Here is an 18,843-nt window from a genome sequence, read left to right as displayed (position 1 = left end):
CTTAATTTATTTGATGCAGATCGCTGACCAAAACTGAAATTAAATGCTGACAAGGAGCGCAGCTGACACGCATGATGCATCTTATCTACTAGAAGCCCAGAGGGGAAAAATACTTTGCTCTGGTTAAAATCACGTGTATTCAAATAATTAATTACATCTTTTAAATTCGCTGCCCTGCAGTAGCATAATCACAGAAGTGAACTCTGTTTTATTTGCATATAGTGAGGGATTTGAAGATCTTTGCCCATTTTCACAAAAAATCTTCAGGTTAAAAGTAGCTCCTAACACGGTAATTTAGGAACGTGTCAACCCTAGTTTTAGGACTCATTAAATTTATATAGTAATTCATGAAGCATTTTAATGCTAAAAGTAGCTCCTAAATTGATGACAACTCACCATCTTGAGGACTTCTAAATCCCTAAGAATAAATCACAAACAATCTAATGCATGGCTGCTGCCGTCAATTCACATTAAAAAACAGTGTATTAGAATATTAAGGCATTGACCTTTTAAAAAGGTATCGCCTGAATCGCGAGTTTTTATTATTGTAAACGTGGAGATGCCTCTACCACAAATTGAAACAACCCAATTACTCCGGAGATAAAGTTTTTGACAACCCTGTGCTCCCTGGCCATATGCAAAATAGAACTGTATAGCTCAGATGAATTGGCAATTTCTGTCATCCGTCACCCTAATCATCTATTAGACTCAGATGTACTCTCGCCGATGTTTATTGCCCATAATCCACTGCGGGGAGAACAGATGAGCTTGGAGAGAGAGAGAGAATGCGGGAGAGAGAGAGTGCGAGCGAGCGAGAGACACTAGTTTACAGCTTCCTTCATTCCTGCAATGTTTTATTTCATGCTGACTGTATTCGCTCACTCGTTTTGTTCACTCCTTGCTGATATAGAGCACTCACTGCCATTCACTATATAGGAAATAGTGAATGAGTGAACGATTCCGGACCCAGTGTATACAGATATATAGTCTGTCTGTCTGTCTCTGATATGACAAAACAGTCAAAAGTTATATCATTACAAAAATAATTTATCTTAGTGTCCAAAAACTTCTCCCAAGTGTTCAAAAGCTTCTCCAAACAAATAAGACATAATTGTACATAAGAACTAATTACACATGCAAATACAACAATGACTAAGGGTATATTGTCTCTCCAAAGCATGCAGGCATGAATAATGACATCTTATTCAGTTCCATTCTGTGTCATTTGAGCTATCATTGTGTCATGTACTTGTGCCATCTCCAGGTGGACATGAAATTAGTGAACAATCCTCTCTGTCCATATTTGAATGACTTCCACCTCTGGTTACAGCGATCTGAGTTCTAATATGATTGGTTTTGCATTCTATGACTCTGGACAATGTACTACGTCAATTCCGATGAAGTCATCTGATCCAGGAAAGCTAACGTGTTTTTAGCCAGATGTGCTTAGTGTGGATTATCTAATGATCTATGCATCCGATTACATTGTGTTCATTATAACGGGAATCCCTAAGTAACGGTGTGTGATGTTTTATGTTCTGTTTATTTTCTGTGAAGTTATAAGCGAAAACGCGGCTTATATGCAGCACCTGTTTACATGTAACATGTAAAGTATGTCAAAGTCACGTACTTGGCTGTTACTCACTATATTTTTATCTGTGATGCATTTTGCCTCATATACAAAGTATTTTTAAAAGAGGCGCATTAGTTATTTTTGCATTAAAAGCACCGTTTTCTCAGTCTCTCCATCTGCAGGTGGCATAGTGGCTAAATGCTGTCTCGCCTTGTTTTGAGTGAACTTTTGGTATTTCTAACTGACTTGATCCTAATGATCTGAAAGGTCTGTTAGGTTTATATTTAACAAGCATATCTGCAGTGTATTTATGACCTATACCATTGAGTAATTTATAACCGAGTAATAGTTCTTTAAAATCAATTCTAAATGTAACTGGAAGCCAGTGTAAAGACCTGAGGACTGGAGTTATATGCTTTTGATTTTTTTTGGTTCATGTCAGAATCCTGGCAGCAGCATTTTGAATGAGCTGCAGGTGTCTAATGGTCTTTTTGGGAAGGCCGGTGAGGATCCCATTGCTGTAGTTGACCCTACTGGTGATGAATGCATGAACAAATTTCTCTAAGTCTTAACTAGGTATAAAACATATAATTCTTGCTGTAGTTTTGAGATGATAGTAGGCTGATTTAGTTATTGCTTAGATATGACTACTGAAACTAATTTCATCAAAGTCTATGGGGCTGTAGTCATTTGGCAATAGGGTTAAGTAGAACTTTGTTCTTTTTCATAATTTGGCCTAGTGGCAGCATATACAGGCTGAACAGGAACGGTGCAAGTATTCAGCCTTGTGAGACTCCACACATCATGGATGTCATAGATTCATAGTTGCTAATGTTCACATAGTAACTCCTGTAAAGCAACTTTACAGAACATCATGCATTAACAAAAAATGAAACTGTCTATAACGTGTTAGTGGTCATTGTGTAGTTTGATTAAATATGATTGTAAATTGTGTATAAAAATTAAATAATTAACAATTGTATTTAGAACCCCTGTGTGCAAGTTGAAGGTGACTGTGGCAAGGAGCACAAAACTCCATAAGATGTTGGTTAATGGAGAAAAATAACCTTGGGAGAAACCAGGCTCACTGTGGGGGCCAGTTCCCCTCTGGCTAACCAGCATGAATATAATGCCAACATGAGTTATTTATATGTAGTGCAGGTCATGGTTTAAGATTAGAAAACTAAGTAAGTGTTAAGGTCCAGTGTTAAAAAAAAAAAAAAAAAAAAAGAAGTTTTTTTTTTATGAACTGTAAGATTAATGACTAATGTCTTTGAAGTCTATCCTGGATTAACTGCAGAAGTTCACATAGATGCATTGTCCTTTGTTAGTTGGCTGATGAAGGCTTTTGTTGGCAATTAAATCATAGTCTATTTATTACATTTCAAGAGTGTAGTCCATCAATAGCCAAATTTAGACAAATATCATTAAGTGTCTTTGAGTATCTTTTAATATAATACAGCTTGTCGGCGTCCTCGTCTAACTCAGTGTCATATTGGCAAAACAGTAACTAGCAAAACTTCATGAAATGTCCCTCTACCGACCAGAGCCTCTTTGCACAACTGCGTGAGGATGAGGCGCACCAAACATATGCTGCTTCTATAACAGGTTCGCGAGCTGTTGCGTGGCCAAGAGCTTGTGGGTTTCTTTTTCTTGGATCTTAAAAATTCATGGAAATTCTACATCATAACCATGCACTGCAAGACTGAAAAACCTCTTAAAATGGCATACATTGTTATAATGTTCACGCTTTATAATGAGACCAAGTGGCTGCAGGGCTCTGCATCGAGGTGGATCAGTAGAAATGTATCAACCGCTAGACAAGTAGCATGTCTCTCACTGTTATGCAAAATCCCACCGCATGGGATGCAATACACATTCCAAAAAATCATTGCATTATAATCATCATATAATTTTTATACGTCATGATACTTTTGTGAATTTTTTGTGTTTCTCGTGTCCATACATGATAGTGCTGTTTCGCACGCGCATGTGCACGCGAGCACACAGCGCATGGGGAGAGTGAGTGTGCATCCATGGTCGTGATTTATGTATCCACCTTATTTTGAAACACTGAAGCAAGCAAAGCTGCATTTCCGGCAAGTGTAAGAAAGTCCGCTGTTGTTGACTGCAATATAAATAACTAGAAGGATAATAATACCAGAATTTAGGGATATGGGCTTATAAACTATGACACAACCACAGGACTGCAGAATATTATCCTAATGTCGGATAATTTTCTAACATCAGCATTTATAGTAAAGTAAATCATTCACTTGTTGCTGTGTGTTGTGTTGAAGAGACAGCAAAAAAAATCTAGAATTTACGATGAAATAGATTTTAGTATTACTATGTGATTGAGTGATTGATAATTGTATTTTTAATTTGCCTATTGCTGTTTCTATTACCTATTGCCCTTTTATTGATTTCCCGCTGAGATGGGAGGGGGCATCACTCATTGTCCAGATGTTACAGAAGCTGTCATTGGTCAATGCTCCTTGACTGACTGTTTCATGCTGTTTACACATTATTAATGTATAAGCCGTCGAAGATGTCTGGCTTGTCTCGGCTTCTAACTATACGTGTCCATTGGTGCATGGTGAGAGAAGCGAAGCTGGCGTTTTCAATTCCTTCCAATTGGAGCCGAGCACCACATTCGCAAGGTGGATTCTCATTGGAATTAATTGAAAACGCCCCCTTCGCTTCGCTTATCACGTGCCAGAGGAATCGTATGGTAAGAGAAGCAGCTGACCAACTGTAGAGTCTGTATTCTACACCCTCCGTCTTCGTCAGATCTGTACCGACAGAACATGCAGCATGAAATCCTGTAGATGGTAGCCTGAATTGCAGACTTGTCACTAATGGCTTAAAAGCCAAAGAAATTATGAGCAAATATGCATGATGCGAATTAAGGGGAGTAACCGGGGACCTGCCCGGAAAGCAAGATCTGATCCCTCTGCTTCTCTCTCTTTCTCGCTGTTCCCCCTCAACATGCGCTCCATACCATCCCACCCCATATACCCCCCGACCCATCAACGGACTTCACAAAAGCGCTCCACCACGCGTACCCCTATGAAAATGACATGAAACCAAGGAGCTCTAGCATGAAACCATGCAATCAATGAGCATTGACCAATGACAGCTTCTGTAACATCTGAGCAATAAGTGATGACTGCAGATTACGCACTGCCCCCTCCCTTCACAGTGGGAAATCAATAAAAGGGCAATAGATTATAGAAAAAGCAATAGGCAAATTAATATTACAATTATGAATCAATCTGTAATTGATTGCTTTGATTTCTTAATTTATCAATTGATTATTGAGTGACGCATATGGGCTCCCATAGAATGCATGTCTGTTTACTATACACCGTTTAGAAAGAGAAAATTCTCTCTGACAAGAACGGGGAGAATGATGTGTTTATTATTTTGCCAAGATTAAACAAGATGCAGTTTTGATACAAAGAAAGTTGAAGCAGCATTTTCCCAGCTTCTTTCTGCTCTTTTTCTCCTCTCCTGGTTGTGTGGTAGCCGTGACAGACTTAGATGAGCATTTCAGCACCTGATCTCTCATTCATCCTGCCTGTGCAATGGCATGTGAAAAAACGATGGCAAAACGCGATTAACGTTAAAGATATTTGTGCTCCAAACTAATGTGTTTATGAAAATAATAATGATAGATAATAATACGAGCACATGCATTGTCAGCCTGCAATATAAAGCAGTATATATAAGTATTTTTGTATCACTGAATGGCTGGAGGTGGCTTATACCGGAAGAGGTCCACAAGTTATTGTTTTTGATTAAAGATTGAGAGCTATTTAAAAAAAAAAAATAAAATAACGTGCAAGGATAAATCGCTTATAATAAAAACATTAACATCAAATAAATCTAACAACTGTCAATTTTGAATTCATGGTGTCTTCAAAAATTACATGTTAATGGCAAATGGATGTATAAAGTGTCATCAATATATCATTAGTTTATTATGGGCTTATAAAGGAGATCAGTCAGGACTGATTTTCTTTTTTCTTTTTTCTTTTTTTTTTCTTATTTTTTGTGCTGCCTGTAAGTTTAATTTACAAAATAATAACTTTCTGCTTTTGTATATGTATGCTCTGTTGTGATACATTAACAGTTACACACAGAAAGCTACTCTGACTGCCCTTCCTAATGGTAAGATAAAAATCTTTGTGAATACTGGCCCTAATTTATATCCTTTAGCGGAGACACATTGATGTGGCCAAGTGTAAAGTGGAATGTGCTTATTCAATAGGATAGCAATCCAATCAGTAAAAATGCATGAAGTGACCCAGTGCAAAAACCCCCTTTGAGTACCTCCGCATGTGGTTTTGTAGGCTTGGGGTTGATGCCGTTTTGAGGCATAGATAATCAGAAAATGTTTCCAATGATTATTGATATATTTTGGCATTTTCAGATATAAATGGGGCTGCTTATTGCACAGTAGTCTTTGTCTCTTCAAACATATTTCTCAACACACTTTGTGTGAACGTCAGGGTAAATTCTAGGGGGTCACACACCGGATGCGTCTGGCGGACAAAAACAGTTTCTACCTAAGACTCCCAGCTATGACTGCGGGGGCTGCTCAAAATTCTGCAGGGCCATTGAGCACAACTTGCATAGTTTTCCATTAAATTCGACTCAAATCATTATCAAAGGACAGATTATATACTCTAACCATCACTGGATGATAATTTGTGTATGTATCTTACATATAGCCTACACAATGTATTTTCAGTGTTGTGGTTTGACAGCTTGAATGAAAACCCTTCAAAGCTACATAAAGAGAAATTGCATAATAAAAGTTGCCATTTCTAATCTCTCAGTTTGCGAAGTCACACCAGGTTCTTACACTTGAAGTACAATAAGCTTTGTAACTTTTGAATGTGAAAGTTGAATAGATTCACAAATTTGGACTGCCAACTTTCCTGCACTGTATCAACGCGTCCTTCAGTTGTGTTTAATCATCCTCTTGTCTCCAAACGCTATTATGCCAGACTATATTAAACAGAAGGCAAACAGACAGTAAATTGGAAAGTACACAAATTAGGCTTCCAATTTAAATGTCAGGTTAATATATCAATGCTTCAAAATTTATAGATAAAATAACATGCTGATCAATAATCAATATTTTATGACATGCCTAGGTCTTTGTGATCCGATCACAAGATTTTTGCACCCCGTTTACACCTGTATTTAATGCATACTACTTGGGATCGTATCACCTGAAACGCAACTTAATACCAGGTGGAAATGGGGTCTAAATGAGCACTTATTTTACGCTTATCAGACCGTGTTGTTTATCAACTTTTATTATTGTATGTTGATATTTTCATTAGACATATTTTGAAGGACCTATCCTCAGAACTCCAGTTGATTAAGTTCTTTACAGCTGTGTACTCACAGAGTGCCACTCTTTAAAGGCAAGTTTTGAAGCTACAACCAGTCACTAAAAATGGTGTCTTTAATTGCACAGTGTCATTGAACGAGCGCATGGAGGTACAGTCTCCTCCTAACGTGGGTTTACGGCGAAGTGGACAGGTTGAGGGAGTGCGGCAGATGCATCAGAACGCTCCTCGCAGTCAGATGGCCACAGAAAGAGACCTTCAGGCCTGGAGACGCCGAGTGGTCGTGCCGGAGCTTACAGTGAGCAAATACAGGTGAAATTCTCAAACATGCTCAATAGTGTGTACATATAGTTTTAAAGACTCTTTTGTTTGTTGTCAGTGTACTTTTGGTAAAGCCGGTGCACAGTGGCCCATTTTTCCAGTTATTTTCAGGTGTGAGCTTCATTTACATAATAGCCATAATCGGTCTCTGAAAAATAACACCAACAACACCATTACATCACTGTGTATTCAAGTGGAAATCTGGTGTTCACAGTGAAAGTAACATATGTAATTTATTGTTTGCGTAAATAATTGATCTTTTACGTAACAGCCATTCATTCTCTGAAGAACAGATTTAACCATACAAATGGCTTGTTCATTTAGGGCACAGGAGTCATTCAGATCAGCCAAGGGTGATGAGGAAGTTACCCTTTACATCACAAAGAAACGGAGAGTGACCCACGCAAGCTTCAGGGTAGGCTCTTTTATTATCTGTGTTTCAGGTATTGATGTCAAAACTGAGTGAACGTTACTAATGTTATTTGTTCTGTGTATAGGATGATTCGGATGAAGAAGGGCCATATGTCAAACGTTCACAGTCACGCAAACGACACAAAAACTCTGCACGTAAAGAGAGTCTGGCTGAAGAGTACATAGAGTTCTCATGTGAGGAGGGGGAGGAGACAGCATCTTCTGAGGTTCAGTGTTTTAATTTTTTTTTTTTTTTTTAAGCACTATGACACCTGTGTGTCATTTCAGACATGCCAACAAAGATTTGTGTTTGTGTCATTGGTGTTAGGACAATGAAATGGAGGGAAGTGATGCTGATTCATCTGTTGAGGATGAAGAGGAATGGAACAGTGATAGTTCAAGGTACTGTTGCTGCCGCCATTTTTGTATTACAGTCAACATGAAATCACAATTGTCCCCATTTACTTTCTTAACACACATTCCTGATCATATTGTGCTTGATTCCTGAGCGCATGCTATTTTAAAGAATATAAGTGTCTTTGTAATCTTGTATCAAAATGTAATAATTCACCTGTGAAATGACGTCACCTAGGCCATATAGGGGAAATAATATTAAACAATAGTGACTGGTGTTTTAGGAGGAAAGTAGTCATCCACAATCCAATGCAAACTCTTATTCAGGTCTGTCTTTATTTTGGTATGGAACGCCGACTTTTCACTGAATAAAATCAAGTACTGCTCTATATTTTCCCAGTTATTTGGCAATAATATATTGGCTGCACTCTGACTCTAAAATATTCATAACTGAATGATTTACAATGTTCATTTTGTTTATAATTGAAGCCACTCCTCCAGTGATTATTCTGATTGGACGGCAGACGCTGGTATCCGTGTGCGGCCACCAGTGTCTCCTTCCTCCCGAAGGCGTGCTAGGCGCAGGATCAGCAGCTCTGAGGAAGAGGAGGAAGATGATGCAGCAGATGAGGAGCAAACTCTTGATGAAGAAGAGCAAATGTCTTCACCACAAAAGCACAAGAAGTCCATAAGCAAAACACCCAAGGTGCAAATATACTGGACAACATACAGCACAACCATTACTGTTACTATTACTAACTAATCCTCATGTGGTCTTTTGATTGAGACAGTCTTCCTTAGAACTCAACAACTTTAAACTGTCAGTTTTTTCACTAAGGTTGTCATGATAGCAAAATGTCAGTAGTTTTTCAATTTAATTTAAAAACTGAATTAAAACATTGGCCTTTAGCCTTTTAGTATTTCTGAATTAGGTAAACAATGCTTCAGGTTTTCAATGGTGCACTCAGTAATTTTTTACTCAAAGTTTTACTTAAAAACAAATTATTTGTAACCATAGCTGTAACCGTCCTGTTATTTTACACTTTCACTCACTGATTAAAGTAATCATGGCTGACTGTGAATACTACATATTTACAATGGCATCTAAACTGAAAACTATTTGTTATGGGTAAAGGATGGGCAAGGAGGCAGGAACCGGCAGAACAGTCAACATAACTTCAATTACATAAATTAACTTAAACATATGCACACACACACACAGCGGCCACGTGTGTCTCTCTCTCTCTCTCTCTCTCTCTCTCTCTCTCTCTCTCTCTCTCTCTCTCTCTCTCTCTCTCGCCCCGTCCCCTACGGCAGGAAGGGCAACACCTCCCCTCCAGGAAGGGAGGGGAGTATGTCATGCTGGAGATTTCCCCGGCCCGAATCAGGTGGTGGAGTGTGACGAGGAGGAGGGCGAGAGAGAGAGAGACTTCCCCGCCTCTCTGGAGCCCTGGGAGAGATGAGGTGAGGGAGAAGGAAAGAGAGAGAGAGAGAGAGAGAAACTCGCTTGCCGGTCCCCAGACATGCCGTCGCCTGGTTCTCAGCCACTCCTCTGCCCTCTTGCAGACGGCAGTGAGTCTGCTTCCTGGCGGACGGCAGCAGTTCCTCTGCAGCCAGCAGTGGCGAGGACTCCACGACAGCGCATCCCTCCTCTTTCCTGGGTTTTGGCACCAATGTAATGGGAAAAGGATGGGCAAGGAGGAGGTGGGAACTGGCCGAGCAGTCAGCATAACTGTAATGACAAACCTATAACATAAAACACAGACAGTGCGGCCACGTGAGTCTCTCTCTCTCGAAATGGCGTCCCCGGTTCCTCTTTATCCCTCTCCCGCTGACTGGGCTCATTCAGCACCGGGAATCCATCGTTACGTCCTGGCCACACCCTCCTCCTCGTCACACTATTGATTGTACATGATGCTGCATCCAAGCCGCTTGGTGTCAGTGTAAGTCCAAGATGACACAAAGACAAAAGGTAGTGAGTGCACCTTTAAGAAATAACACGTAAAATCAGTAAAGTTGTTTATTAAAATCTGATACAAATGGAAAGATGCCACAATATATATTGTATTGTGAAGAGAACTTTCGTAAGATTAAATGCAAAGGCAAATGCAACAATATGAAATGCATTATGCAGACAATCTACGTCAGAGAGAGTTGTCCAAGATCAGAAAATGTCCTAAAGCGAATGCAAGGCAGAGATGCAGCAATATCATGAACTTGTGAGAAAAGATGTTTTTGTTTTAAAGACATTTGATGCAAATAAAATATACATCCTCACTGCCAGTTCAGGATTTCTTCCTTGAGTTACTTCAGCGTTTAATGTTGGTGGGGAAAACAGCTTTCTGTGCTTTAGTACCACCAGTTGCACTGGTTTTGGTAACTGCAACAGCTTCTGACACGTGATCCATAGGTAATTTTTTATTGGTCAGGGCATTTCTTCACCGGACGAGAAAAAGAAAATAACCATAAAAAAAAAACCTCGCTTTTTCGGTGCGAATGTTCTCTCTAGCTGTAAATGGCTCTATAGGAATCCATTGTTTCTATTTAAAATCTTCATCGCAGCGGGAAATCACGTAGAAAAGTAGCTTTTGGTGTGAAAAGGCATTTAAAAGTTAAAAACGGCGTACTCATAATAGGACATTGACTCATAAGGCATTTATTAACAACCGCCTATAGTTATGGCCATTGTAAAGCTTGATGTTATTCACCCACGACTTTAGTTTGGGGCTCTTTAATTGCTTTCTTGAAGGAGTCAGATTACTTAGAATTTTTTTTTTTTTCGTATTCATTAAATCTTAGGTATAGTTGAAGTCAGAAGTTTACATACACTTAGGTTGAAGTCATTAAAGGGGACATATTATGCCCCTTTTTACACTATGGAATAAAAGTCTCAGGTGTCCCCAGAATGTGTCTGTCAAGTTTCAGCTCAAAATACCTCACAGATCGTTTATTCTACCATGCCTTTATACCCCTGTTTTGTAGCCCTGTTCCAGGCGGGCTGTTTTAGTATTTTAGTTAATCGGGTGGATCTCTTCGCCAGCCATGGGCGGTACCTTTCCCCTTTTGACGTCATAAGGGGCTGCAGCCCTGAATGGCTCATTTCAGACACTGTTTTATTATCGATGGGGAAAGGAAAGAAACGATGGGATGGTCTTTTACCATATTTTGTGGTTGTCTTCATGCAGGAGACACATAATTATGTAAAAAACAAAAACTAGATTCTGCATAATATGTCCCCTTTAAAACTCATTTTTGAACCACTCCACAGATTTCATATTAGCAAACTATAGTTTTGGCAAGTCGTTTAGGACTTATCGACTTTGAATGACACAGGTCATTTTTCCAGCAGTTGTTTACAGACAGATTGTTTCACTTTTAATTGACTGTGTCACAATTCCAGTGGGTCAGAAGTTTACATACACTGTTAACTGTGCCTTTAAGCAGCTTGGAAAATTTCAGAAAATTATGTCAAGCCTTTAGGCAATTAGCCTAATTGGAGTCAGTTGGAGGTGTACCTGTGGATGTATTTTAAGGCCTACCTTCAAACTCAGTGCCTCTTTGCTTGACATCATGGGAAAATCAAAAGAAATCAGCCAAGGAAAACAAAACTGTGGACCTCAAAGTCTGGGTTATCCTTGGAAGCAATTTCCAAATGCCTGAAGGTAACACGTTCATCTGTACAAACAATAGTACGCAAGAATAAACACCACGGGACCACGCAGCCATCATACCGCTCAGGAAGGAGACACATTCTGTCTCCTAGAGATGAATGTAGTTTGGTGCGAAAAGTGCAACTCAATTCCAGAATAACAGCAAAGGACATTGTGAAGATGCTGGAGGAAACAGGTAGACAAGTAATCTATAAAACGAGTCATATATCGACATAACCTGAAAGGCTGCTTAGCAAGGAAGAAGCCACTGCTCCAAACCGCTATAAAAAAGCCAGACTACAGTGTGCAAGTGCACATGGGGACAAAGATCTTACTTTTTGGAGAAATGTCCTCTGGTATGATGAAACAAAAATTGAACTGTTTGGCCATAATGACCATCGTTATGTTTGGAGGAAAAAGGGTGAGGCTTGTAAGCCGAAGAACACCATCCCAACCATGAAGCATGGGATCATGTTGTGAGGGTGCTTTGCTGCAGGAGGGACTGGTGCACTTCACAAAATAGATGGCATCATGAGGAAGAAAAATTATGTGAATATGTTGAAGCAACATTTCAAGACATCAGCCAGGAAGTTGAAGCTCGGTCGCAAATGGGTTTTCCAAATGGACAGTGATCCCAAGCATACCTCCAAAGTTGTGGCAAAATGGCTTAAGGACAACAAAGTCAAGGTATTGGAGTGGCCATCACAAAGCCCTGACATTAATCCGATTGAAAATTTGTGTGCAGAAATGAAAAAGCGTGTTTGAGCAAGAAGGCCTACAAACCTGACTCAGTTACACCAGTTCTGTCTGGAGGAATGGGCCAAAATTCCAGTAACTTATTGTGAGAAGCTTGTGGAAGGCTACCCAAAACATTTGACCCAAGTTAAACAATTTAAAGGCAATGCTACCAAATACTAACAAAGTGTATGTAAACTTCTGACCCACTGGGAATGTGATGAAAGAAATAAAAGCTGAAAGAAATAATTCTCTCTACTATTATTGTGACATTTCACATTCTTAAAATGAAGTAGTGATCCTAACTGACCTAAGACAGAATGTTTTCTATGATTAAATGTCTGGGGCTAGAACCCCTGACCTTCTGATCAGTAACCCAGAGCCTTAACCGCTGTGCCACCACTGCCATTTATAAAACAATCATTAAATTGGTTTTGGTAAACACACACTTTGTATTGACTTGGTATTGAACTAACAGTACTTTTGACATCCCTAGCATTTTTGTTGTTTGGCATGGTTTTTGTGAAGTTTTCTTCATGGTAGAATAGTTTAAGAAATAACTATACTTTTTTTTTAATGCCTTTTATGTCTGCCATTTTATCAACCTAAGCGCCCAAAACCGAGGCCATCCATTAACAGGGAGATCTCGAATGAGTTCCGTCCCTCAGCCTGGGTCACTGATGCCATTCCTAGAAAGTCTCCCTTTGTCCCTCAAATGGGAGATGAGGTACTGAATACTTTGCCCTCATATTCTATATTAATGTTATTCTATATGTGAACAAAGTGTCAATCCAGTGTCCCTTATTTATGTCTCTATCTCTGTTCACAGGTTATCTATTTTCGTCAGGGTCATGAGGCATATGTGGATGCGGTCTGTAGGAATAACCTGTACCCCATTAACTTAGACAAACAGCCATGGAAGAAGATGGAGTTAAGAGTAAGATTAAAACAATGCTGGAATCTGACTTGTGTTTACATTTATGCGTTTGGCAGACACTGTCTTAAGTGACATATACAATATAGTGGAGGAATGATAATAAACAAAAATGGTTAAGTATTTGTAAAGGATATATTGTTTTTTGTTCATAGCTTATTATACAAATGGAGTATCTATAGGATAGCTTTTCAGTTGTTTTACAAATCATGGGACTGAGATTCTCTTCAAACTATTGCTCTGTCATATTCATAGTTGACGTGAAAGAGAAAACTGGCAGTAAAAGATGACTTTACACTCATGCCGCTATAGTGCACCTTGCAGCAACATGTTCAGACATATTTTGGAATGCTACAATGTGTGAAATCAAGCTTGCGTAGCTAGAATCATTTGCGTTTCCATACTCATGTTAAGTATTTTAGGTTGTATTTAACAAATAATGGTTAGTAGTGCCACATGTTTTGTTTTAATGTAGTCAACATTTTGTACATGTGGCTAGGGATGCACTGATATGAAATTTTAACAAAAAAACTATTGGCCGATACTGATATTTTGCCACTTACCTTATTTTGTCATCAGATCACGGTTTTGCTCAGAAATTATGTTTTAAAAATGTACAAAGAGGTACAAAAGCTTTTTATTGTTCTAAAAATAAATAATTTCCATTGAACACATGACAGTCAAAATGAAAGATAAATAGAAGTTTAAAAGATTTTAACAAATATTGAAAAACAACTAAATATCAAAGCATGATGATTGATATGAAATAAGATCATTTCTGATTTTTGCAGTGCAAAACAACAGAACTCACATTTGACATGTTTGTATCATACAGGGCCATTTCTGACCATTTTAGCGCCCTAGGCGAGATCGCTAATTTGCACACAGGGGGAGCAATCTCATCCTGTATGTCCGTGGTCTGGTCTGCATTGGTGCCTCCCCCCCCCCAGCTGTTGGCACGCTAGTTTGCCTATACCTAGAAATGGCCCTGGTACCATATGTAATAGAACATCACAAATTCATATTATGCATATGTTGGTCAATTCCATTGAAATGTCAACCACATTGATTGTGTAGCCAGCGGTGCATCCTTACAACTGATTTGCCGATGGTTTTAATTTAGTCAATAATTGGTTGATAAATATCGGTGGCTTTTACATCGGTGCATCCCTACATTTGGCTTGAAATGTATAATGGTATGATTTTTTATTTTTTTTAAACCAGGACCAAGAGTTTGTGAAAATAACAGGGATCAAGTATGAAGTTTGCCCTCCAACCTTGTGTTGTTTGAAACTGACACAGATTGACCCAGGAACAGGCAAAATGACAGACAAATCCTTCTCAATAAAGTAAGTTAAAAATGAAAATGGTTTTTAAATGTTTATGAACATTCTTTGGCAAGATGTGCTTCAAATAGAAATCACCTCTTTATGGAAACTTCTTTGTAGACTTCTTTGAAGTTTGATTCTTAAGTAACGTTTCGTGCTGTTTTTCATTAGATATCATGATATGCCAGATGTAATTGATTTCCTGGTGCTGCGTCAAAGTTATGACGAGGCACGGAACAGAGTGTGGAGGCCGAGTAAGTTGACGACATCCCTTCTCACATCAAAGTGCAATTCTTCAATGATCTGCATAAGTAGAACATGCATAGAGTCATCATCTGTCCATGTTTTTGTGCTTTGGTTACTGTAGATGACCGGTTTCGCTCTGTGATTGATGACGCCTGGTGGTTTGGGACCATAGTTTGTCAGGAGCCCTATCAGCTTGAGTATCCAGACAGCCATTTTCAGTGCTTTAAAGTCAAGTGAGCCCAAATTTTTTTGAAATATTGGGAGGTAAGCCATAGTCTTTTTGCAGAGACTGTATTTGTAACTTCCTGTTTTTGCAGGTGGGACAATGGTGAGACAGAGAAGCTGAGTCCATGGGATGTTGAAGCTATTCCTGAAAATGGTACTTTAGTCCACATCACTGTCCTTATAACTCAAGTCCTCTTATTTCTTTAATTCTTATCACCATTGTTGGGCTGTAGTTAACTAAATGTTGTGACGCTACTAACTTAACTACATTTTTCAGTGCATGACTATAGCATGAGCTATTTTTGCAGTAGTGTAGCTTTTACAGTAACGAGCAACATTTTTCAACGAGTAGCACTGTAGTGTCAGAAAACACTATGTTTGTCACATTGTATTGCGAGCGCAGCAATGGACTCGAGGGAGTAATCAAACACGCTCCCCTAAACCGTCCTCTCTCATATAGCAGAGGGAAAACCAAATCAATCAGACAATTGACCCTAAGCCCCGCCTTAAAAGCATTTCTGACCAATCCTTTCTTAGCAACTGTTGCCGGGCCGCCATTACTCTGACACGCGTTTGCTATTTTCCAATGAGAGCCTACGGGAGTAATGTGTGTTTGAGTAGTTTAAAGTGGAATTTTATCAAAATGATCCAAAAAATGTAAAACGCAATATTGCCGGGTCACTTGTAATAGGTACAATTGTAATGAGTACAATGCCAGTTGTAACGTGGTACACAGAGAGGATGCGCCGTTCACGGCAGTCTCCCATTGATTTTGATGGGGAGTTCTGCAGATCTTGTCAGAGGAAGCAACGGTAACCAAGGGTTAGATTTGAAGGTAAATTAACAATTACCTGATGTTTAGCATTGGGAATTCCAATTTAATTTTAGTGAGTTGGTTCTTTTCGGACGGTTTATATTAATGAACTAGTTCACATAAATGATTCACTTGAGCCCTGCACAGCCTTAAAGGGACTGTGGCAAAAGTCACCATTTTCTTTTTTGAGGAGAAATATTTAGATATTTGCTGCTGTTTCTCACTATATTTTAATTCAGTAATATAAAATAGTTTTATTAGTGTATTTTAAGTATAAATTTATATTCAATTTAATATCGTCACCCTATTTGTTTTAACTTTTATGACAATTAAACATGGTTTAACTTAAGCAATGTTGTTGTAAACAAGTTTTTTTTGGAGGTGATACAATTACCCATGGTTTTACTAAAGTAATATTGTAGTAGTAACCATGGTTAATTTTGTGATTTACTATAGTTTTACTACAAAAACCATTGTTAAACTATGGTTACTGTTGTAAAACAATAGTTTGTTTTCATAAGAGAATTTCATCCTGTCATCCAAAAGTTGCAGATCGTACAAGATTGTTTTTGCCGTTCGGTAAAATCAGCAGTCTTGTGTCCCTTAGTATGATATACTCAGCGAAGTCTGATTAATTGCCTATGTGATGAATCTTCAGCGTTCTGTCTATGTTAGAAATTCTAGGCCTTGTTTCTGCACTGTGGCGGCTCTTATCACACCTGTCTAATAAATAACCAATAGGAGCTGAGCAATTAATGATATAATCTTTGCAGCAACTCCCAACCTTTTAGAAGTACAAAGCTGCCCACAATTCTGAAGTGTGATCAACCAATCAGAGAAGTTACTGTTACCATGACATCCTATTTTGGCCTGCCTTTACTGCCTCCAGCAGTTTATTTACTATTCCTAGATATCTAACAAAAAGCTATTTTGTTGTTGTGTTTTGATGATGTATTGGGTATGTTTATTGGTTTGTTTGGGGTTCTGTGTTGCAGCTCAACAGCCGGAGTCAGAGGGTGCGGGGGTGCCAGTGACTGATGAGGAGATTATTGAAATCCTGTATAAACCTCAGGGGGCTGACTGGGGCGATCGGGGACGAGAGGCAGAGAGTGCACGCATCATCGCAGGCATTGAACAGCTCATCACTGTCGGTGTGTATTTTAGGCTGTTTTCACACTTGGTTTGATTGATTGGTTCAACCAGATTTATTTGTTTTTAATCATTGTTAGTTTTAATCAAGTAGCCTAAGTGTTTGACAGACTGGTTTCTTCATTGGGACTTTTGCCATATTAAATTTAAATTTCTGTCCTTTTGAACAGATATCACTGCACCTTTCTCTGGTCCAGTGGACCTTGTTCAGTATCCTACATACTGTGCCATCATTGCATATCCTACAGACCTGAACACCATCAAAATGCGGCTAAAGCACAACTTCTACAGGTGCGTCTCTTTAATTCTACCATACTAATTTGCCAGTAGTGTTTGTGTTGCCTGGTTATAGTTTGTCTTAAACCTGTTGTGGTTCTTTTAGGAGGCTGTCTGCGCTGATCTGGGATGTAAAACACATTGAACAAAATGCCAAGACCTTCAATGAGCCCCGCAGCAAGATTGCACAATCTGCCAAAATCATAACAAATGTTCTCTTGAAGTTTATAAGGTTGGTCCTTGACATACACAAATGTCACAATATGAAGCAAAGCCTCAAGATATGTTACAAAAAAAAATGCCACCCACAAATGTTTTTCTCAAATGTATTCAAGGATTCAACATAAATGTCTTTTAAATCATAAATAACACAACAGTGACTGACATCGGCAACAAAAAGTAGAGTTCTAGAATAAAGGAACTTAAACAACAGCACTGCATTTATTTTGTTTGATTGTTATAAGAAAAACTAATATGAATTCACAGAGGTTCATGTTTTTCTTGAGAAAATTTGGTTGTCTACACAAGTCGTTTATATTTGAATAGCATTTTTCACAATACACGTTTTCAAAGCAGCTTTATAGAAAATCATGCCTTAATGTCTTAAAGCCCTCAATGATCAAGCTAAAGTGACTGTAGCAAGAAAAAACTCCTTTCAATGTTAATTAGTGGTGAAAAAAAAAAAACTAGAGGGACCTGACCTCTGGTTTTATGATATATGTACATAATTCAATATTATTTAGCTGCTTGAGCAAAAACTGATCGGCACACGTCTCTTTTTTTTTTTTTTTTTTTTTTTTGGCCTCTTCCCCCCGTTTCACGTTGCATGTGCAACTTTACTGGTGTTATTACCGGCTTAAAACGTGTGCAAGTGTTGTACTCATACCTGTTTACATTTCAACATCAAAACCAGAGAATAATAAGTCTCGTATATTCTATTTTATGACGTCTCACTCATAATGTTACATTCTTGAGCTTCAGTGGTAATTAAATTCCACTATACATCTGCAAATGACTTTATTTAAAATTACTTTATCTGTCTGGTTTTCCATCACTTGCAGATATTTTATTAGATAGACATTAAGTCTCCTATTCTGGTTAACATAAAAAACTGCTAATAACAAATTTAATAAGTTCATTCATTATACGTATTAAAATATAATGTCTGGGTTTGTTATACGCATGCTCAGTGAGTGTTATATGCATGCGGGTCAGTTAACAAGCGTCGGCTGTTCGGACTAGTATTTGATATGGGCTACATTTAAAATGTCGTGTGAACAACCTTTAAAAAAAATAAATAAAAAAGGATTTGAGCGGAAAATCAGATTTGGGCCACATTCAGCTGCGGTGTGAATGCAGCCGTTGTTTGAAAGTGGTACAGTGGCCCTAAAAATATTGTACACTGACTTCACTGACTTGTATGAATGTCACTGCATAAGATAACAAAATATCAAACAA

General features: G+C 38.5%; 1 protein-coding gene across 7 annotated transcripts in view; it reads left to right on the top strand.

Moving 5' to 3' along the window:
- Positions 1–18,843, top strand: part of LOC127422246 (bromodomain and WD repeat-containing protein 3-like) — a 90,938-nt gene that overhangs the window by 54,659 nt on the left and 17,436 nt on the right. For all 7 annotated transcript variants that reach the window (XM_051665614.1, XM_051665609.1, XM_051665613.1 and 4 more), the window contains exons 19-32: positions 7,071–7,254; positions 7,588–7,678; positions 7,761–7,901; positions 8,003–8,076; positions 8,518–8,734; positions 13,024–13,140; positions 13,243–13,350; positions 14,572–14,696; positions 14,847–14,929; positions 15,043–15,154; positions 15,239–15,300; positions 16,956–17,111; positions 17,280–17,400; positions 17,492–17,617. In XM_051665614.1, the coding sequence (XP_051521574.1) occupies positions 7,071–7,254; positions 7,588–7,678; positions 7,761–7,901; positions 8,003–8,076; positions 8,518–8,734; positions 13,024–13,140; positions 13,243–13,350; positions 14,572–14,696; positions 14,847–14,929; positions 15,043–15,154; positions 15,239–15,300; positions 16,956–17,111; positions 17,280–17,400; positions 17,492–17,617 (1,717 nt within the window). The remainder of the gene's footprint in view (positions 1–7,070; positions 7,255–7,587; positions 7,679–7,760; positions 7,902–8,002; positions 8,077–8,517; positions 8,735–13,023; positions 13,141–13,242; positions 13,351–14,571; positions 14,697–14,846; positions 14,930–15,042; positions 15,155–15,238; positions 15,301–16,955; positions 17,112–17,279; positions 17,401–17,491; positions 17,618–18,843) is intronic.

The sequence above is a fragment of the Myxocyprinus asiaticus genome, chromosome 31 (genome assembly GCF_019703515.2).
Source record: "Myxocyprinus asiaticus isolate MX2 ecotype Aquarium Trade chromosome 31, UBuf_Myxa_2, whole genome shotgun sequence".
NCBI classification, from domain to species: Eukaryota; Metazoa; Chordata; class Actinopteri; order Cypriniformes; family Catostomidae; genus Myxocyprinus; species Myxocyprinus asiaticus.
Note: the sequence above shows the minus strand (reverse complement) of the source record. Positions and strands in the feature narration are given on the sequence as shown.